Source organism: Microcaecilia unicolor, chromosome 9 (genome assembly GCF_901765095.1).
Source record: "Microcaecilia unicolor chromosome 9, aMicUni1.1, whole genome shotgun sequence".
NCBI lineage: Eukaryota > Metazoa > Chordata > Amphibia > Gymnophiona > Siphonopidae > Microcaecilia > Microcaecilia unicolor.
In genome coordinates, this window is record NC_044039.1 from 143,428,209 (window position 1) to 143,450,919 (window position 22,711).

Here is a 22,711-nt window from a genome sequence, read left to right on the forward strand (position 1 = left end):
CAAATCCTCTGAATAAGGTAAATAGATAGGGTCCATTGTTCAGTGAGACCTATCTAGGTAGGAGCAAAATAGGTGTTCTAACCTTTCAAGATAGTTACTTAAATACCGACACTGAATATTGGCAGTACCCAGATAATTACTGTTGGCTACTTTATACTCAAATATACTGGGTAGAGCCCAGTACTAAATATCCAGGTATAAGTTAGTTTTTTTTTTTTTTAAATCTTTATTTTCAAATGTGTAGCAACAAAGTACAGAGCCATCCTATGGACAAATGATTCGAAACTACAAAGTCAAAAAACTTTACATATGAAAAGGCAAATTCAAATTCACAATAAGAGCACAATATCTAAAAGCAATGCTGACCATGGAGTTTAAATATCTAGGGGATAGATACTGGGAGGGAGAAAGCAAACTTTTACCTCAGCACCTTCCAGGTCTTGCCCATAGTCCTCGGACTCGGCTGCAGCCTGTTTCCTGGAGAGCCAGGCTTTTACTAACTCACTTTCCCTCTGGAGTTGGTACAACTTGATTTGCTCCCTCAGTTGTGCCTGTTGAGCATCACTTTTCTCCAGGAGCGAGTTATATTCTTCAAGAATGGTCTGGAGTTTTGGAATTATAGTGTCACTGGGAAAGAGGGCAAGAAACAAAAGAAAAGATTCCATTTTGAAATTTTATTTTAGTTACATTTGTACCCCGCGCTTTCCCACTCATGGCAGGCTCAATGTGGCTTACATATACAGGTACTTATTTGTACCTGGGGCAATGGAGGGTTAAGTGACTTGCCCAGAGTCACAAGGAGCTGTGCCTGAAGTGGGAATTGAACTCAGTTCCCCAGGACCAGAGTCCACCACCCTAACCACTAGGCCACTCCTCCACTCCAAAGGCTTTCAAGTTTTGGGGATAATTTTTGCTTAACAGCATAGTTCTTGCACCATGGAGAAGCCACAATATTTTTTTTCCTACACAACAGGAATCAGTATTATTTATTTATTTATATCCCACATTTTCCAGAAAAAAAACTCCAGTATCAGTTCAATGTGGCTTATAATATGTTAATGAAGATTAAGAGTACAAAATACAAGATTAAGAGATTGTCAGGTTATAAACAGAACGAGAAAGAAGGTAACATTTTTGTAAAAAACATTATGCTTTATCTGATATAAATCCAAAGTGGTTATTTTAGAAGCCTCTCCACATACAAATCCCAGCATTTACACATGTAGATTACATACAGTCCAGTCCCAAGCAATCAGTATCTCTTCCCTACATCAAGCAGAACTTTCAGCCCTCCAAGTAGTTCTGAGTCAAACTTTAATAGTTGGACTTAGTTGTGCCCCCCCCCCCCCCAAGCTCATAGTCTCCACAAGTCTTACCCCAGCCGAGAAAGAACCAGGACTGATACTCTGACTCTCCAGTAAACCTCTTTCCTTCTCCTTCTTTTTCTTTTTTTAAGGTTGTTGTGCTGGAAAAGGAAAGCTCCACAGGAAACAGGGGAAAGGTGAAGGGACGGAAGAAGTAAATTCGCAAGGCACCAGAGACAGGGATCTGAAGACCTCCAGATATGACTCAGCAGAATGAAGTCACCCACAAAAGTCAACTGGAGACCAGTTGACCAACTGGACCAGAAGTAAAGCATAGAACCAGAAGCTGAAATGTATTAACCTGCTGGAGACAGAAAATACTGAGGAGCTGGTCTGGATGCCAAGAGAAATATGTCTCAGCTCAGTTTTCAGTTGTCTATCTCCACATGCTGGTTGATGGACACAAGTATCCCACCGATTCTGGAATAGTGGGAAGCTACGTAATGGAAAGGATGAGTTCAGACAGCTGCTACTTACACATGGAGAACCACACTATGCAGAAACTTCAAGGGAGTGTAGCAGAGCATGCCATGGGAATATGCATATTTAGGAAGAATTATTACCAGCTCATAGGCATACACAGATTTTTAAAATGCTTTTGTTTTAGCCAGGGCTCTATATGAGAAATTAAGGGCATCATTCTCCTTAATCCTCTGTTGTTCATTTCTGCCTCAAAAATTTTTTTTTCACCTCACTATTTAATTGGTGACATATATATGTATAGATTTGTAACATGGGATGGCTACACCTGGAAGAAGCACTACTCATTTTTTCCTTTAATACTTGTTAAATGGCTGCTCCCGCTGGGCATGCCAGCAAATACACATACAATATTGCACATCCTTATATGTATTTTACAAAAGGCTCTGCATTTGGGAAAGCCTTTTGAAAAATACCTCCAGAGTTGAGCACGTCTTAACCAGGACATCTCAATTCCAAGCTCAATGTTCTGTGTAAAATGGGCCTAGAAAGCTGTGATGGTCTCCACAAAAGCATGTTATGAGCCCCTCTGTTACTGACCTCTCTGGGTTTTCATTCTCCATAAGATTTTGGCCCTTCTCTCTCAGTTTGACAATTCGAGGCGTAAAACTCTCCAAGTCCAGCTTGGTGGCTTCCATCTTCCTCAGCAGTGCCTGGGTGGATTCTTCATTCTTTCCATAGTCAGAGGTCTCCAAATCAAAGCTTCTCTTTACTATCCATGACTCAGCCTCTGAAAGCTGTGGCAAAGAAGCAATGAATTTTCTACCAGCAATAACAGAGCTATTCTATAATTTCACTGATCCCATCACCATCTCTTTTATTCCTCATCTATTCTTTGCTTCTAGGGAGGGTGACCATGTGAAGGGACAGGGGGAGGAAGTTTTAAATGGTTTGCTTAAATCACATGGTGAAAGCAGAGAAACAGAGACTTCAATGTCCAGGAGTAGTCTACAGTAATAATTCAAATTGTACCCATACTCATGAAGTCTATTCCATTGAAGATGCTTTCTTGATTGTAATTAACAACTGAAACAATGGATTTTGCTGATTATACCCAGATGCTTGTTTTTATGTGAGCGCAATCTCAAGTGATGACTAATTTGAATTGCAAATTTAGTTTCCTTGATAATTGGGTAAGAGACCATGATATGATCCTGTGAAGAAACAGTGTGTGTTTTAAACCTGTAAAATTGCCTTTATTAACTCTTGAAATGCATTTCTCTAGTTTGGCCAGCAGGTGGTGCAAGTTTTATGTTAAAGCTGTTATAAAAAAAAAGTACATGCCCTCTGTTAGTTTCACTTAGTGAAGAAGTGAATCTACAGTACTGTGAGCAGTATACTTTTAAAACTTGTTGACTGGGCTCTGATTGGCCTGGAGTCTGAAATTACCCAGCAGTTGTTGGCGAGGGAAGGATTGTTTGGCGAAGAGGGGGGGGGGGGGGGTATAGGTCTTTGTCGATGGGAACAGGGTTTGGCTGAAATCATTTATGTGTCTTTGGGGACTGGAGACAGAGCTGCCAAAGGGTCCCGATTTTTAAGAGGTAGCGCTATAAAAATGCTAAATAGTAGTAGTAGTAGTAGTAGTAAATGCCCCAGCCACGCCCACTCTGCTTTGTTCCACCCACTCTACCTCATGTCATCTTTTTCTTTTGATGTAGGCAAAGGGAAAAAAAAAAGATTTTAAATGCTCCCAGGTTTCAACCCAATTCATGTCTAATGTGGGATATAAATGACATAAATAAGTAAATAAATAAATAGAAAATCTGAATATTGAACACCTGATTCTCATAATATGTTGTCGGTTTTAGAGGCCATTTACATTGAGAAAAAAAATCTCTGCACAAATATAACAGTGCTAGGGTGTCCCTATAACCAGCCCCTCCAAATGACACACTGATTACACTTTCTAAGAAATTACTACTCTACCTATGAAAAGTTATTCCCTTATTATACTTCCTCTGTGTACATCTGTATACTGCACAAGTCAGCAATGTTTGAAAATAAAAGTGAGATAAATGAAAAAAAAAATGCTATCAACAATATAAGAATGACAAAACGTGGATGCAGCAGCTCAGAGGTTACCGTTTGCTTACTTTGTTGAAAAAGAAACAGAGACTAACCTATTGGCTTCAACTTTTCATCCCCTCCATGATGCAGCTTTTGCAGTAGCCGCGACAAAAAAAAGAAAAGCAAATGCGGGGCCGCAGCAGCAGCCTTCAGGCATGTGCTGTCGGCTCTGCTGGTCCTGTGCTCCCGCTGACGACAACTTCGAGTTCCGGGGGTAGATGACCGGCAGAACTGACAGCGCATGCCTGAAAGCAGTGCTGCGGCTCCATGTTTGCTTTTTTGTTGTTGTTGTTGTTTTGCCACCGCTGCTGCATTGGAAGGAGCAGCAGCAGCGGCAGTAAGAAAAAACTATTCCTCATCTCAACAGGAGACTTTCCTGCTTTGGCGGGAGATGAAATGCACCCTGGGGCAGAATAACATAGCTTCTCAGGTTTATTGCAAGTTGCATTATTCCTGAACCTTGGGAGTCACTAACCTGTGATACTGCAGATTAATGACTTCTGTGTAAGCTACAATGTAGTAAAAACACTAATTATTACTGCATCTTAGTAACTGCCCCCCCATCTCAATCATGCTAAAGGTATATGCATTTTTCCACATATGTATAAAGTTAAATGGATAAGTCTCTGCACAGCTGAAAATTGACCTCTGTCCAGGGGTGTAGCCAGACCTCAAGATGGGAGGGGGCCAGAGCCCAAGGTGCGGGGGCACATTTTGGTGGCTGCCCTGCTGCCGCCCCCGCCCCCGTCACTGTCCCCCTCTGCCACCTCGCCCCCCTCTCCGCCACCCACCGCCGCCACCGTACATCTTGGCTGGCAGAAGTCCCCAACCCCCGCCAGCTGAAGCACCGCCACCGCAAATGCCTTGACTGGCAGGGGTCCCCAACCCCCACCACCTGAAGACTCCATCCAGCGCTGGTCTCCGGCGCTGCCGCATTGCTTGCCCTACTCCCCTCACATCCGGCATGCTCCTTTTAGTGAAATGAAGCATGCTCAATTTCACTAAAAAGAGTGTGTCCGACGTGAGGGGAAGAGAAAGCAGGGCAGGCAGTGCACAGCCGCCACCACAGACCAGCGCTGGATGAAGTCTTCAGCTGGCAGGGGTTAGGGACTTTAAGCAGCCAACCAGGGGCCCAGAGCAAATTTGGGGGGCCCAGGCCCCCATCTAGCTACACCACTGCCTCTGTCAATTCACTTTTAGGGCCAACTCAATTTCTGACACTGAAACCAAAAATCTAAAGGCTTCAAGTACTTAGACTGGCCTCCGTGAGGAACTGCTGGACATTTAAAGCTTGCATAAGCCTCTTTCTCCTCTGCTGAGCTTCTGTTTTCAAGGTTTCCATAGCTGCATCCAACTGTTGCAAATGATCATTGATTTGTTGGGAGGCAAAATGGCCACTCCTCATCTGCTTGAACCCTGTGCCTGTCACCACTTCCAGCAGCACTGACCGACTGCTAATCTCATTTTCCAAGTTCTAAGAATCACAGAATAAAATATATTAAACTATGACAGGCATGATTGGCCCAAGAGAGAAAGAGAGTGACAAGGAAGTATATATGGATTGTGATTCAAAAATTGGGCACTTAGATTCAATACTGACTGATAAGCCATTTCATGGCAGGTAATACAATGTAAATAGTGGCTAACCAAAAGTTGAACCAGTCCTTGTTCTGTCTTATTTCATCCGAGAAAAAAATAAATGCAGTGACATGGGTAAGTTTCACTCATTCATTCGTGTTTCAATCAAAAACATTTTCCATTAAATTCTATGGTGAAACTATCATAAGAACCTAAGAAAAGCTATGCCAAGTCAGACTAAGGTCCATTGAGACCAGTGGCTAGTCTAAGTTGCAAGTATCTAGCAGATCCCCAAAAGTTGGAATTTGGTTTTACCTGATAATTTCCTTTTTTTTAGTCCTACTAGACATGTTCAGAATAGATGGGTTATGCTCTTCTGCCAGTAGGCTTTGATCTCTGCCTCCATCCATGGTAAAAGGGCGAAACCCATTCGTTGTGGTCTGTGCTGGTAGATGTTAAGGAAGTAGAGCTATGCCTTATAGTCAATTTCCAGGGATTAGCACTGGCTCTCCCATGTTCAACGAGCTAATAATTTCCCTCCAAGAACTTGTTCAATCCCCTTTTGAATCCTGCTATGTTGGTCACCTTGACCATGTCCTCTGACATCTTCCACAGTTTATTTACATGTTGTATAAAGAAAAAAACTTACTGATTTGTTTTCAATCTGCTGGCCGTTAGTTTCATAGAGTGCCCTCTGGATTTTGAGTTGTTTGACATGTAAAATAATCATTCCCTATTTAATCGTTCCACCCCACTCATGTTTTTATAAGCTGCTATCGCATCCCCTTTCAGTTGTCTTTTCTCCAAGCTGAAAATCCCTAACCTGTTTAGTTTCTCTTCTTAAGGGGGGTGTTCCGTCCCCTTTATCATTTTTGTCGACCTTCTCTAAATGTTTTCTAGTTGAGATGGGTAGACCAGAAAAGCACACAAAATACTCAAGGTGCAGACATCCCAAGGACCTATAGAGAGGCATAATTATATTCTAAGTTTTGTTCTCCATCCCTTTTTGAATAATCCCTAACATTCTTGGCTTGAAAATCTTTTTATCATATTGCCCACAGTAACTCCAATACATTTTCTGTATGTGCATCATTTTACATTTGTCCACAAAAGAGCATGGCCTCCTATTCCATGACTCAATTTTCTAAAAAGTCTCTCATAAGGGATTTTTTTCAAATGCCTTTTGAAAATCCAAATCCACTTAACTGTCTTTCCATTATCCAATTGTTTGTTTACAAAATAATCTAATAGTGATAAGGCAGGACTTGATTCTGCTGAACCTATGATGACTCATTTCCAGGAAGATGTGTATCTATATAGTCAGTTATTTTGATTTCTTTTTAGTATAGTTTAGTATACTAAGGGGGGTGGAGGTGAACGCTGGTGCAATATGGGGGGGGGGGGGGCATCCTTCTCCTGGGCACTGCCTTTCCTTACTACACCACTGTTAGTACTGCACAAAGACTGAACTAACTTTATCCACTAAGCTAACCAGGCACTGGTCTAAATACAGTTGGTGCCTAGTAACTTCTAGGTGACCACACTTACCTGGATATTCAATGCTGAAGCCTGGACATGGCCTGACATTCAATATCCAGGCTTAATTCAGCCCATAACTGTCAGTGGCTTAAAAACTGCTGACTTCCACAGGCTGTATTATTTTTTATTTATTTGGATTTTGCTCACACCTTTTTCAGTAGAAGCTCAAGGTGAGTTACATTCAGGTACACTGGATATTTCTTTGTCCCAGGTGGGCTCACAATCTAAGCTTGTACCTGAGGTAATGGAGGGTTAAGTGACTTGCCCAAGATCACAAGGAGCAGTAGTGGGATTTGAACCAGCCACCTCTGGAGTTCAGGACCGGTGCTCTAACCTCTAGGCTGCTCCTTTCAGGGGGTATATTACCCTCTGAAAGTTTAATGTGGAATGTTAATACTGTGTCCAGTGAAATGTTACCTGGTGCTTCTCCAGTAAGCTCTGGACTGATGGAAGAGACTGGCCATAATCTTTGGAAGAGGCCAGAGGGAGTTTCTCCTGGACCCAGGCCAGTCCATCATCAATGTCTTGGAAAAACTGGTATAGTAACCTCTTGGCTTCCAAAGTGGTATGGCGCTCTTGCAAGGGCTCACTCAAGCTCTCGTACCTGCAAGTTTCAAGGACATCCATTTAACATCATGGAAACATCTGTTGGTGTTATAGTAACCAAAGGGAAAGAAAAAAGAAACAACTGGAAGAAAAAAACCAGAGAAGGGGAAGACTGAGGAAAAAGGATGGAGGATACAGCAAAGAAAATGATAAACCTCATGCTGAAGACATCACACCTGTGCACTGTGTTCTCTACTCTGTCCTGTATCTCATCTGCCAGGAAGTGTTTCCCACTATGGAATTCACGAGCCTTGCACATAAATGCTTGAAATCTGTCCTTCTGACTGGCAACATCCTCTTCTAATTCAGTCTGTTTCTTCAGGAGGTTATTCACAGAAGCCAGGTCCTTCCCGGTGTCAGACGTATCCAGCTCAAGAGAAATGTGATCCAGCCATTTCTCAGCATCTTCTATACTTCGCTGGAAGTGTAGAGCCTGTGGGAGGTCAGTGTATTAGCGTTCAGTGCTGTGATATCCTGATCACCTGTATATAAGCAGCGCATATCTCTCTTTGAATCCCTGTGAGGGATTCAGCACTTAAACAGACAGGGGTTGCTATTCAAAATGATTTAACTGGCCAGAAATGGCTCTCACTGGTTAAATTGCTTGTTTGGGGCTAACCAGTCACTTTCAGCAGCACTTAACCAGTTATTATTACTGAAAATGACCAGTTAGTACTTAAGCAAAACCGGCTATTTTGGCGGCATTCTATTTTGGCACCTGGTCAAGTAAGTGTCAATATTAAGCACAAAATACAAATCAACATATGCATCCAGCTTTTCCTACATTTGCACCCAGCTCTGGAACGCTTTACCTAGAAACATTAGAACTGTGAACACCCATCTAAAATTTCGAAAAGACCTCAAGACTCACCTCTTCCGGAAAGCCTACCCAGCAGACCCAAACTGATTCATGAACAATGCATTACATCTTTCGATCTAAGAAATGAACAATACCCCTTCCACATAATCCTATTACTTCAAACTGCACAAATTTTACCATTCCAGTTATAATTAAGTGTACTTCTACCCTTATCCTACTCTGTATTGCTCACTAGAAGCTGTAGTCCCATCCCCGGAGACTTATCAGCCTCATTGGGATTCATCCCAGAGTTGTATTCTCTTTTCCGGAACCTTATCAGCTTCCTTGCACCTACTGTTACTCTATTTTCCACTCTGTATATATTCCCGGAGTTGGCACTCTCCTCTTTGGAACCTCACATTGAGCCTACTGCTATGCGGGAAAATGTGGGATACAAATGTAATAAATAAATAAATAACTAGCCAAGGTCACCACATAAATAGGATCACATAAAAGTCAGTCCTATCTTTATGAGGTGTCCCATAGCCAGAACATCGCACTTGGGGGCTCTTTTACTAAGATGCGGTAGGGCTACTGCTCAGCTAGCATGCACCAAATTGACCCTACCCACTAGGGTAGTGTGGGCACCCGGCGGTAGTTCTGAAGTTGGCGCATGCAGTTTCCTGAAGTGGAAACTAACTTCCTATTTTCTACTGCAGGGAGCATTCCTGGTGGTAATCGGCAGCGAGGCCACATTGTCGCATGCTGCCTGATTATCGCACAAGTAGCGTGTGAGGCCTTTCCACTTTCTAAATAAGTGGTGGTAAGGGCTTAGGTAGTAAATAGCTGCATGCTAATTTTAATATTAGCGCATGGCCATTTACTGTCCCATTTTAATAAAGGTCTTTTCCTGCCTTGATAAAAAATGCCCAGCTTGTGCCAATTTCACATGCCAAAACTAGTGCAGGCCACTTTTTACCTTGGTTTAATAATAGGGCCCCTTAACTGGCTATGGTTTAGCTGGACAATGGGCCTGCACGTTCATATTAATTTAAAACTCGACACTTAAATTATGATTACCATGCTGGCTGAATATTGACTCTTTTTTATGTTTCAACAATTTTTATTGATGACAAACAGAGTCAAATACAAAAAACAAAGATATAACATTCGCAAGGCAATCAAAATGTCACTAATATGGTCAAGCCGTCATCAACCAAAAGTTTTAACCATTACCCCATCCCTTCCCCCCAACCCCCCCACCCCCACCTCCCGTTCAACCAATTCAAGACCCAACAAATTATATACTCTGCAGACTCCTTTTTAAATAATGGAATATATAGAGACCCAAGCATATCAAAAAACCTTTTTTGATCCATTTTCAACAGACTGACATTTTAAGATCTTTTCAATGTCCTCACCTAAAAATCTTTTTTTGTGGGCCTGGTTCTTAGGGATATTTGGGCTTTTTTCCTGATTTTTGAACATATTTTCATTTCATTCTGCATGTCCATTTTAACACAAATTTGTTAACATGTGTTAGAACTTTTTCATGTGAACTCATTGACTTTAATGCCTGGGGTAATGCATGTTAAATCAATTTAGCTTGCTCTAAAACGTTTAAGATGCGCTAACCAACCTTCCTGCTCAGCAGCTTCAAGATGCGTGGGACTCGGCAAATACTTTGTGAAGGCTGGAGGGAAGCCCTGGGTATCACTTTTCATAAAAATTAGTAGCTTTCTAACAATATGCTCTGCATACAAGACCAGAGGAGACCAGAATGAGAATCACTCTGCTTGCTTGTGGTAGGAAAATAGTCAGTAGTGTCCTACGGACTCTAATAATATCAATTTAGGATTTGCTAGAAAAAGACTTGTAGTGCATTGTCTAGTGTTGAGGAACTGACTTTGGGAACAATCCTTGCACAACTGACAAATTTTACCTACATTAAAGAGTGACACACATATGTGGAGTGAAGGAGTAGCCTTGTGGCCAGAGCCAGGAAAGCCCAGTTCAAACTGTATTTAACCCTCCATTGTATCAGTTACAAACTTAGAGGCCTTTTTACTAAAGCGTTGCTGTGCAGCAACCCAGAACTAACTCCAGCCCAACGTGGGTGCCGGCAGTAGTTCCACCCCCCCCCCCCCCCCCCCCCAGTGCGCGGCATTTCCGGTACTAGTGGAAATATTTTAAAAATATTTCCACAGGGGAGGTTACCTGGCAGTAATCGGGCAGTGCTGTATGCTGTCCAGTTACTGCTGGGTTAGCGTGGGAGACCTTATCACCACCCATCCCTCCCCCGAAATGGCCACGTGGGAAGTGCGAACTTACCGCGTGGCCATTTCTTTCTTCCACATTTTTACCCGCTGCAGTAAAAGGGAACTCTGTGTGCAGCAAAACTCGCACTGCCACTTGCACAGGGCCCCTTAGTAAAAGGGGCCCCTTAGACTGTGAGCCCTCCAGGGACAGGGAATCTGAATGTGACTCACTGAGCTACTAATGAAAAAGGTGTGATTAAATCCAAGCAAATAAAAAAATATGTGAAGACCACCATTTGATGATTAATGTTACAATCAGTGACAAATGTCATGTTTGGATAAGGTGCATTCTGTACGTCCCAGAAGGGGTGGTGGACTATGATTGGCAGAGAGATCGGGATAAACTTCCAGCCCTATGCGTCAGGGGCGTCAGGGGTGTAGCTATGGGGGGCTACGGGGGCCTGGACCCCCCAAAATTGCATCCGGGCCCCTGGTTAGGCTGCTGGGGGTCCCCAACCCCTGCCAGTTGAAGCCTTCTTCAGCGCTGGTCTCCGGCACAGCCGCGTTTGCTGCCCTGCTCGTTTTTCTTCTTGATCCTCCTGTGCACGCTGACGCTCATTTACGTGAAACTGAGAAGGAACGTCAGCGTGCACAGGAGGAGCAAGAAGAAAGACAAGCAGGGCAGTGAACGCGGCTGTGAAAGGTATTTATTTGTGAGGCAGTGAGGGGGGCAAGATGGCGAGGAAGCGAAGTGAGGCAGTGGGGGGCGGCGAGGCATGGCGGTGGGGGGGGGGGGGGGGTTGGCGGGGTGGCACTCAAAATGTGCCCCCAACCTAGGACTCTGGCCCCCTCCCACCGTGATGTCTGGCTACGCCCCTGCTATGCGTGTGTATGAATGAGGACAATCTTCAAAAGGATTCAGCTAGATCACAACAGAGTTATCCGGCGAGAGTCCCCTGTTAAAAAATGTTTCCCTCGGAGCAATTAAAAGCACTGGGTTTCACAGCTGGTGTGCTTTCAGCAACAAGGGGTTTGCAAGGACATGTTGAGGTCAGAGGAGTGAAAAGCACACACATATATAGAATTTTCAAGTGTACACACCTGTTTTATGCCTGATCAGCCCCCTGAAAAAATAGCAGGATCAAAAGTATGTGGGTGATTTGTACACACACCCCGACAAGCACAATATCAAAGAGAAACTACTCAGGCAAGTATGTGGGTGATTTGTACACACCAGGGGCAGAGCCAGACCTCGGCAGGAGGGCGGGGCCAGAGCCCGAGGTGGGGGGGGGTACTGTTTAGCTGCCTCCCCCTGCCGCCGCCTCCCCCCGCCACTTTGGAACCCCAGCCGCCACAACCGGAAACCCGCCCCCCTGCCGCCACCCACCCCCGCCACATCAGGTAACTTGTTTGCTGGCGGGGGTCCTGCACGGTGCAGGACTTAAGGCGTCAGAAACAGATGATCCCACAACGAAGGTGCCGGAGTCAACCAGCGCTGAAGAAGACTCTTCGGCTGGCAGGGTTTGGGGACCCCCACCAGCAAACAAGATACCTGATGTGGCGGCGGGGTGGGGGCGACTGGCGACGGCGGGGGGGGGGGGGGAGTCAAATGTAGAAGGGGCCAGGTCATAATCTGTGGAGGCCCATGCCCCCGTGGCCCCACGTAGCTATGCCCCGACAAGCACAACATCAAAGAGAAACGACTCAGGCACTGCACTACAAAATATGTGTATATTACAGAATATGCCTACCATGTGAAGCTGGGCTACAGGCAATTTCCCTGGAGATAAGGGATAGAGGGACCAGAAAAAAATGCATCCTGGGAATCAGAACCTCAAGCAAGCTACAAACCCACAGGCTGCTCTCATCATGGAACCACATAAATGACTCAGGGGCCTTTTTACTAAGCAGCGTAAGGCTCTATAGGCACCACAATGGAGTTACCGCCTGGCTACTGTGTGGCTCTTGCAGTAATTTCATTTTTGGCACGCAGCTTATATGCGCGGCTGAAAAACAATTTTTATTTTTGGACACACGTATCGGACACACTCCTGGCATTTGGCGCGCGTAGGACATTACTGCCCGGTTACCGCGTGAGACTTTATGACTAGGTCAATGGCTGGCGGTAAGGTCGCAGACACAAAATGGACACGTGGCAATTTTGATTTTGCCGCACGTCCATTTTCAGCAAAAATTTTTAAAAGGGCTGTTTTACAGGCGTACTGAAAGATGGATTGGTGCGCACCCAATAACCATGCCTACACTACCGCAAGCCATTTTTCAATGCACCTTAGTAAAAGGACCCCTCATTTAGATTTACCTTGTAGGCATCCTGCAATTTAGCTTTCTTCTCAGTACAGTTCTGTAGAAGCATTTTCCACATCTCCTCAATCTCAAGAAGTCTGCACTGGATCACATCTGGGGCAAAATGCTCACCTTCTAACATCTTTTGTCCCTCCTACAAAATAAAGATTTGTCAGAATAAATGCAATTCTCGCAAACTGGGAATCCATCCATTACTGCACTGTTTTTGTATGAACATCAGGATCTGATAACTCCGAGTGCAAAATGCAGGCAAGGAACAATCACTCACACCTACAATAAAACTTATCACCACACAGATACACGGAAAGGCACAGATGGTTCTCTACCTCAGAAATATCTGTAATGCAAAGCATCACACAGATAGGTAGAGATCTCTCTGTACCTGAGAAACACCCATAATGCACATCAGCACCACAGAGACAGGCAGAGATCTTTCTGTCTGTAATTGAGAAATACCCATAATGCAACTCAGTGCCACACAGATCTCTCTGTACCTGAGCAATACCCATAATGCAACTCAATGCCACATAGATAGGCAGATCTCTCTCTCTCTCTCTCTTTCTCTGTATCTGAGAAATACCCACAATGTGACTCAGCACCACACAGATAGGCAGATATATACTCATGTTAACTTTTCATATCAAATTAAGTATTGTTTGTAGAACTTCCCAGAGAGGGAAATCTTATTTCCACAATGCAGTGAACACCGTGCAGGAAGGCATTTCTTTAAAGGTTACAAAAACCCAACATTATTCTATAGTCTTAAAATAAGTACAAGCTCAGTACAGCAGTGGGATACTTCTTTTTAACTAGAAAATGAGCTGTTTACAAGTGATTAGAATATTTGACCTCTCTTCTATCTATGTATCATTTTTTCTGGTCCTCCTCTGACTTGCAATCCTCTGTTCCCCTTCACTTGTAGCCTTCTACTGGGATTTCCATAAATCTATTCATCTCTCATTCTGTATCTTTGTCCATCCACAGTACAGTCTATGTCTTTCTCAGCAGTTACATATATTTATTTTCTAGAGAATGTTGGGTCGCAAATATCTTTCTTGACCATCTTACAGTCTGTATGTTTTCAAGACGATTTCTGTTGGATATGATCTCAGCTTCAAAAGTCTGGTGCTTCTGTAACTTAGCCTGTATATTACTAGTGTCCTGCCAGCTCTCATCCAGGGCAATGCTGTTCTTCTCATTCATCCAGGCAGCAACCTGAAACAACGACAAAACTTTGTAACAAAACAAGAAAGTAACAGGACCTTCAAAGGTTCAGTTAGATGGGGGGTTTTTTATTGTTCTTTTTTTACACTTAATTCTATCGGTTGAGGTGCTGTATGGGAAAATAAAATATTAAGACGTTCCTGTTCAAACCTATAAAAGGAGGTCTCTAGAATGCAACCCCCCTCCCAAAACTCTTTATCTTCTGCATTCTTCCTGTTAATCCTCTTCAGTTTCCTACAGTACACCTAGAATTTTGATGACTATTTTTAGCTTTTTAACCACCTCTCTCTTCTTTAAGGTTTCTAAATCTGGACAGCTATATAAAAACAGTTGGATTAGCAGGGTTTAAAAAAGGTTTGGATAAGGTCCTACAAGAAAAGTCCATAGGCCATTATAGAGATGGACTTGTGAAAATCTTGGGATAAGCAGCATGTAATCTGTTTTACTCTTTTGAGATCTTGCTGGGTACTTATGACCTGGATTGGCTACTCTTGGAAACAGGATACTGGGTTTGATGGACCTTTGGTCTGTCCTCATATGGCAATGCTTATTTTCTTATGTAAAGGAATTTTGTCTTTTTTTTTTTTTACTTGCCCACTTTGTATATAGGTAAAAATAAGCACATTGCTCCACTACATTTTGATAGAAAGGTTCCCAAGTTGGCATTAGGTTGCGGAAGGCAAAAATGTGAAGAGTTTTGCATTTCCAAAACTACTGTTAATTCCCATCTGTGCAGGGACATTTTCCCTGCGCAATTTCTTTGTGAAAGCATGCTCATGTTTACCTTGGAGAATTAGTACAAAATCTGCAGACTTTGCAGCTGCTCACACAGTTTTGAAAATTGCCCCAAACAGGCTGCTGCTTCATTCAGCAACCTTCAACATGACAATAAATTAAACTGAAACTATACCTCATAGGAATTTTGCAGGAATCTCTGCAGATGTCTTGACTTCTCTAACTTCTTCCTTCGCGTATCAGCATTTTCCAACAGTTTCTTTTTCCTACAACAGAAAAGGACACAAACATTTGTGAAAAGGGATTTAGTTGCTAACTAAAACTGATCTGTGCAGAGTGGCTAAATGTAGCTGCTCTAAGGGAAGAAATGGTCAAGATTTGTTAGAGCAATAAGTTGTGTTATTTCCCCTTAATATGCTCATTTGAGAGGACCTTACGAGACTGGGAGACTGGACATCCAAATGGCAGATGACATTTAATGTAAGCAAGTGCAAAGTGATGCATGTGGGACAGAGGAACTCAAACTATAGCTACGTAATGCAAGGTTCCACATTAGGAGTCACCAGCTAGGAAAGGGATCTAGGTGTCATCATTGATGATACGATGAAAGAAACCCTCTGCTCAGTGTGCGGTGGCAGCTAAGAAAGCAAATAGAATGTTAGGTATCATTAGGAAAAGAATGGAAAACCAAAACAAGGACGTTATAATGTCTTTTTATCGCTCCATGGTGTGACTGCACCTCAAATATTGTGTGCAATTCTGGTCACCACGTCTCAAAAAAGATATAGTGGAATTAGAAAAGGTACAGAGAAGGCCGACAAAAATGATAAAGAGGATGGGATGACTTTCCTATGAGGAAAGACTACAGCAGCTAGGGTTCTTCAGCTTGGAGAAGAAACAGTTGAGGGGAGATATGATAGAGGTCTATAAAATAATGAGTGGAGTGGAATGGGTAGACATGAATCGCTTGTTTTTCCAAAAATACTAGGACTAGGGGGCACTCAATGAAGCTACAAATTAGTAAATTTAAAACAAATCAGAGAAAATATTTCTTCACTCAACATGTAATTAAACTCTGAAAATCGTTGTCAGAGAATGTGGTAAAAGCAGTTAGCGGATTTAAAAAAGGATTGTATAGCTTCTTAGAAGAAAAGTCCATAAGCCATTATTAAAATGGACTTGGGAAAAATCCACTGCTTATTTCTAGGATAAGCAGCATAAAATCTATTGTACTGTTTTGGGATCTTGCCAGGTACTTGTAACCTGGATTGGCCACTGTTGGAAACAGGATGTTGGGCTTGATGGACCTTCGGTCTGTCCCACTATGGCAATACTAATGTTCTCATGCGTGGATATGCCTTTGCACTCTATTCTATAAAATGCATCCCTAAATTTTATAATGCACAACTCAAAAGGGGGTGCGGCTATGGGAAGGGCATGAGTGGACTGGGGTATGGGTGATGTTATAGAATAGGGTCATTTACACACCCACTGTCATTAGCTATGCACCAGCATCTACAGCATCCACAGCAGGCATAAGTGCTGTGCCCAAAGTAAAGTGCGAGATCTGCGCTAAGGGGGTCTTAACACTAGGTAACCCATAGGAATATATGGGCACCTCTAGCATTTAGCGCACGCTTATTTATAGAGTGTGCCAAAAAACACTAGCACAGCTTAGTAAAGGCCTTATAAGTTAGCATTTCACAAAGGACATTCCACACAAAGACCCCTTTGCAGAATACTAGTTTAGTGCACATCTTCCTACCACCTATTTTTGTATGCCATTTGCAGAATTTACCCATGTGTGTTTTGGAGGCACATAGAACACTAATGACTATTTCATTGATGCTCAGATTGGGAACCAGTGTCTCTTTAAATTATATCTAGGGAGTGTAATTTTATTACAGGATATTTAGGAGTATGGTAAGATGTGCATGATTTCTTGAGTCAGCACACAGGAGCAGAAGAGAGACAGACCCCAGCGCCAGGTCCCCCTTGGGGGCTGGTCCCAGGGAATCTTGCTCCCTCTGCCCCCCTCCCTCAGCGGCCCTGTCTGCACCCAAATGTGGGTGCCAGGACTTACACCTGTTGAAACCAGGTATAATTCCTGGCACCCAGTTTGGGTACACACCCACAGTATTCTATAACACTGCATGGAAATTTCCGGAATGCCCCAACCCACCCATGCCGCTCCCATGGCCATGCCCCCTTTTGGGTTGCATGCCATAGGATTTGAGCACACAGTTTTCTAAAATAGTGCATAGGAAGATGCATGTGCAAATCCAAATTGGTGCCAATCAACATGGACAATTAATTATTAGCTTGTTACCCAATTTAGTTGCGCACACATCTCAGGATCGCCCCCAAATTTGGGCACACACATTTGAGCGCCCTTTATAGAATCCAGGAGATATTGGGCACACTATTTTATAAACACTTATTTATATGCAGAAATAGCTTTTAAATTGGCTTCTTATTGTACACCAAGCATGACCTTACAATTGAGAAATACAGGACCATGAAGTGAAGAGGAAGGAAGGCTCTGGGGCCCAGTTACCTGTGCAGAACAGACTGGCATTTATTGGCAATATTGTCTGAGTCGTAGTGCTTGTCCTGCCTCAGCTGTAAGGCGAAGGACTCCATTACGTTAATCTTTTCCATCTGGGCTTCTAAGGCTTTTTCAAACAATTCATGCTTCTGTTGGAGGCTCTCCACACTAGCCAGGGAATCCTGCAGAGGGAAGTAGCAGTGAGCCTCGATAACAGTGGTGTTACTAGTAGTTCAGAACCTATTGGTAAATATCTATGCCCAGTTAGGACAAAGAGCCCTTCCCCTCACGTCTCTGCAAAATGATAATTTAGGATAACAAGAAGCCAAGCAGCATAAAGAGCATATCTCTATATGTATGTATTCATCCATCTCTGGATGTTATACTTTGTATCTTTTTGATCCTTTGAAGCACTTACATATTTTTTTAAATAATGTTTTTTCTTTGGTTGTTTATATTTTTACATGTATAACTCCTTGTTCTTTAAACTCATCTTTTTTAAACATACATAAGTGAATGTGTTTTATTTTTTTTTCTCTATATTTTTTTTATTATTGAACATACTTACATTTTTGTTTTTCAGTTTTATACAAATGTATATATATGTGCATGTATTTATTAATCTATACTGTGATTTCTTTAGATTCTTGAAGCAGGCACTTCTGCCAAAACGCGGTGCCATTTTGAATCAAGTTGTGTTTACCTTCTAAACAGAATAAAGTGTACTGTTATCATTTTTCATCTCATCTCTTTGGGTCTTTGGAAGTTGACCTCGCTACTCCCTCCTTCCTGACTGACTACTTCTGTAGTGGATTTTGTTTTCTCCGCCTTGGTGGCTGACTTTATTGCATAAATATTCAGCATTTCAGGGCCTACCTGCCACTTGCCTTCAGTAGCTCTAGGTAGTTCAGAACTCAGTTGTGCGATTACTGTTTAGCCTGCTGAAATTTGATCATTTATCCCCTTACTTGAAAAGATTGCAATGGTTACCCGTTGCTTACTGGGTGAAATTTAAATTGTTGTTATCATTACATTGTGTTCTTTATCAAGAATCCTGTATTTACTTGAACATGAAATACTTGTATGTAACTTGGTAGTTGCACTCCATAATGACCTGTGATTTAGTGGTACCAGCTTTGAGTCAGCAGTGTTCAGATGTAACAAGGAAAAGGACTTTTTCTATTGTGGGGCCAATTGAGTGAAATAAGTTGCCAAGTGGACTACAAAATGAACGTCATCTGTCAACATTTAAACGTCACTTGAAAGCACACTTGCTCTATTTGTTTTACCTACTGGACTGGTTAATTGACTCCTTGGGAAGCTTGGAATTCAATAGTGTTTGATTAGTATTGACCCGTGTATCATCTGCTAGCATTTAAATGTTGTTCGAAAGCACACTTGCTCTGTTTGGCTTGCCACGTTTTTGCTGGACTGATAAACTGACTGCATGGGAAGTTTGGACTTCAATAGTATTTTTTTAGTATTGTTTTATGTATTATGATTGAAAAAGTTGTCAAGAAGGTTGTATTTATGTGATTTTATGTATGTTTTCTTTGTTCACCGCCCTGGGTAAGGGCGGGTTATAAATAATAAATCCAACCTTCTCAGATTCAAGCTTACACTGAATATCTGCTTTTTAATATTGAAAGACAGAAGGAATATTCCTGGCAGATACTCTTCTGTCTATAACTGAAAGATTAAGTATGTTATATAATTTGTACAATTCCTATCTGTTTGTGAATTTATTTTTTGATGTTTTAGCGTACTCTAAACTAATGCAGCATGTATTAACTGTAGCAGTAGAAAGGTGTAATAATTCAATGTGCACTATCAGTAGGGGTGAGGGAAGAGTTGTGGGGTGGGGGAAGTTGATGGTACAATTTTTAAATGATTTATTGTTTTGGGGGATGCATTGTTTTTATTGTGTGTATTTTATTGTGCTCTGTCTCAGACAAAGGCAGAATACAAATGTGTTACTGTTAAACCATTAAATAAACAATATATATACAAACATTTTGCCAGTAAAAATAAGTAACTGTACATCCTTCTATATTTACAGTGCCATCTTCTTCCTCATAGCTATGACTGGGAACCTCCCAGCTGCAATGTAAAAGCCAGAAAGCGGTTCACTTTACCTACCCCCAGGTCTTCATTGGAGAGGAAAGCTTCCTTGCTGCTCAGCCAGCTTTCATTCTGTTCTACATAGCCAAGGAATATCTGCGCATGGAAAAAAAAAGAGTCAGAGAATGTGCAGTTTCTTCCCAAAACCTTTTATTTTTACAGAAATGCAAGAAATCCCCACACATCTCAAAAAAGCTTGATTATTTGTAAAATGAAGTATCGTTATAGAAAAATTAATTGTATAGGCTCCATCCACTAGGTCAGGGGTGGGCAACCTTTTTACATGGATGGCCGCATGAATGTAAGCACTAGCCTTAGGGGGATGCACACATAAAATTTCCTCCTTCCACACAAAATCCAATCATCTCCCCCTCACATACACATATATAAAATCCCTCCCACATAAATCCACCTCATTATACCACAATATCACTTTGTATTCATTCATGCTATGTATTTGTTCAAACCGTAATCGGCTAACACCGTTAACGGTTATATGTAAGCCACATTGAGCCTGCAAAAGGTGGGAAAATGTGGGATACAAATGTAACAAATAAATAAAGTTCTTTTGCCCACATATGGTCTCCTTCATTTCTCTTCTTCCCTAACTGCCTTCCCCAGCTCCATGATCTCCAGAATCTCTCTCCTTCCTTCCCTTCCAATGGTCTCCTGCATTTCTCTCCTTCCTACCCCTCCTTTAATCCACCTGCCCCACAACCCATGTACCACAGTTCCCCTCTCTCTTCCTTGCCCCGCAATGCATATGCTGCAGTTCCTCTCTCTCTTCCCTGCCCCACAATCCATGTGCTGCACATAGGAGCCAACTTTTCAAAATGATTGGGGGTGCTATACCCAACAGAAATGACCCCTCTCTGGACACACTCAAGGAGCTTGCTCAATATTGGGGCTGCCCAAGCACCCACAGGGTTGGCTTCTATGGCGCCAGAAGAAGAGGACCTCAGGTGGTGGGGGCTGGGGTCCCCCGCCAGCAAAAGTAGGCGATGGCGGATTGGCGGCAGGAGGGGGGGGGGTCGAGAGGGTCATCAGCAGGGGGGTCCAGGGCCAAATCTATGGGGGCCAGGCCCCCGTGGCCCCACCTAGCTATGCCACTGCTGTGCACTGTTTATAGAGGCTGCAAAATTGGCGCCAAATGCTACTCAATCCGGGATACGTGCTGAACTTTTAGGCACAAGGATTTACACCAGCTCAAATCTGGTGCAAATCTTCACACCTAAATTAGGCAAGGATTCACCCAAATTCTATAATACTGCGTGTATCTTTTGTGAATGCTCCTGACCTGCCCATGGTCCTTCCATAGCCACACCCCTTTGTCTGCTGCACGCTATGCGCACATCTTTATACAATAATGTGTAGCAAGTTGTGAGCATAATTGCCAATTGGCACCAATAATTGATTGTTATCGCTCAATTATTGACGCTGATTAGCTCATTAAGCAAATTTAATTGTGTGCTGAATTTGCAAATTTCCGCACCCAGTTTTTAGCACCATATATAGAATTTGGGGGATAAGGGCCAGGACTAGAGAATGTAACAGCCCTTGTTCATGGGTTGGGGTCTTATATATGTAGAGGCATCCACTAAACACATAAATCCCTTTGAATATTGGCCCATTTGTATAAGCTAAGTCATTGGTAGCCATCAAAATAACCAGCAGGATAAAGTCCTACACAGAACACGGATGACTGATGAAGGGGACAGAAAAATAACGAAGATGCCCTCTGGAATTAAATCTGGTGCCATGCAGACAGAGACTGGACCTTAATGAACTCTGCCATCTGGTATCAGAATCAGATGGTAATTTTCCATATCTCCATAGGCACAGTGCCTCTAATATGAAAACCCTTCATGGAATTTTCTAGACTGGAACCAACTTACATACCAGTTGCAGGGCTGTATTTTTCCAGCTACTGTTTATCATCTCTCCCCCTTACCTGCAAATCCCGAGCCTGAGCCAGTCTGAGATTTTGCTCCTGCCAGACTTGGACCAAGTCTGACCAGGCCTGTTCCAGTTTGGAGAGTGACTGTTGTATTTCAGGAGCCGCATAGTGGCCAGAATCAGTAAGTTTCTGCCCGGTGCTCTCAAATGAGTTGAATCTCTCTCTTCGGGCCTCAATCTCTGCCTGCAGCTCAGAGAAAAGACAGATGGGTGAATATTCAAAGGAAACTATCCGTATAACTGCTGCTGTTATCCAGATATTTCCCTTAGCTACTGCTATCTGTGGATATTCAGCGACATCATTCGCATAGTGCCACTGAATATCCTTACAGTCCACCTTGGCAATATCTGATGCGGTAAACTTATTCTATACCGGCTTCTGGGCACCAAGATTCCATTATAGAATACTAGCCTAACACAGTATTTACATTTAGTTTACCACAGCTACACCAACCATAGACCTGGTGTAACTGCAGATGCCCAAATGTGGCAAGGGCATGAAACTCAACATACAACGAAGAGGGTCAAAGTAAACAGCACACCCAATCCAAAAAAGAAGCACAAAGGGCTCTCAAGAAATTGTACAGGTGTGCTTTATTAATGACCCAACACAGGCCGTGTTTCAGCGTGAAACAACGCCTGCCTCAGGGGTCAAATCAACATGACAGCACAAATCAGATGAGCTGTTAATCAAAGTGCAACGCTTAGTACAGTGGTTCCCAAACCTGGTCCCGGAGGCACCCCAGCCAGTCAGGTTTTCAGGATATCCGCAATGACTATTCATGAGAGAGATTTGCGTGCACTGCCTCCCACTGCATGCAGATTTCTCTAATGAATATTCATTGTGGTTATCCTGAAAACCTGACTGGCTGGGGTGCCTCCAGGACCAGGGTTAGGAACCACTGGCCTAGTATATTGTCAATCCACTCTGGAATCAAAGAAACACCGCCAAGACGGTTTGTTCCACATCAAGTCTGTGTTTCTCAGTTTCCAGAGTGGATTGACAATATACTAAGCATTACACTTTGAATAACAGCTCATCTGATTTGTGCTGTCAGGTTGAATTGACCCCTGAGGCAGGTGTTGTTTCACACCGAAACAGGGCCCATGT

At 42.8% G+C, this 22,711-nt stretch overlaps 1 protein-coding gene across 1 annotated transcript in view; it reads right to left on the minus strand.

Annotated features, from left to right (window-relative positions):
* Positions 1-22,711, minus strand: part of SPTBN5 (spectrin beta, non-erythrocytic 5) — a 300,302-nt gene that overhangs the window by 48,174 nt on the left and 229,417 nt on the right. Inside the window, exons 49-59 of the mRNA XM_030213698.1 lie at positions 21,596-21,784; positions 19,663-19,740; positions 17,533-17,705; positions 15,151-15,241; positions 14,085-14,231; positions 13,012-13,149; positions 7,811-8,067; positions 7,446-7,632; positions 5,173-5,385; positions 2,385-2,581; positions 423-627 (exon numbers count right to left, since the gene is read on the minus strand). Of these exons, the coding sequence (XP_030069558.1) occupies positions 423-627; positions 2,385-2,581; positions 5,173-5,385; positions 7,446-7,632; positions 7,811-8,067; positions 13,012-13,149; positions 14,085-14,231; positions 15,151-15,241; positions 17,533-17,705; positions 19,663-19,740; positions 21,596-21,784 (1,875 nt within the window). The remainder of the gene's footprint in view (positions 1-422; positions 628-2,384; positions 2,582-5,172; positions 5,386-7,445; positions 7,633-7,810; positions 8,068-13,011; positions 13,150-14,084; positions 14,232-15,150; positions 15,242-17,532; positions 17,706-19,662; positions 19,741-21,595; positions 21,785-22,711) is intronic.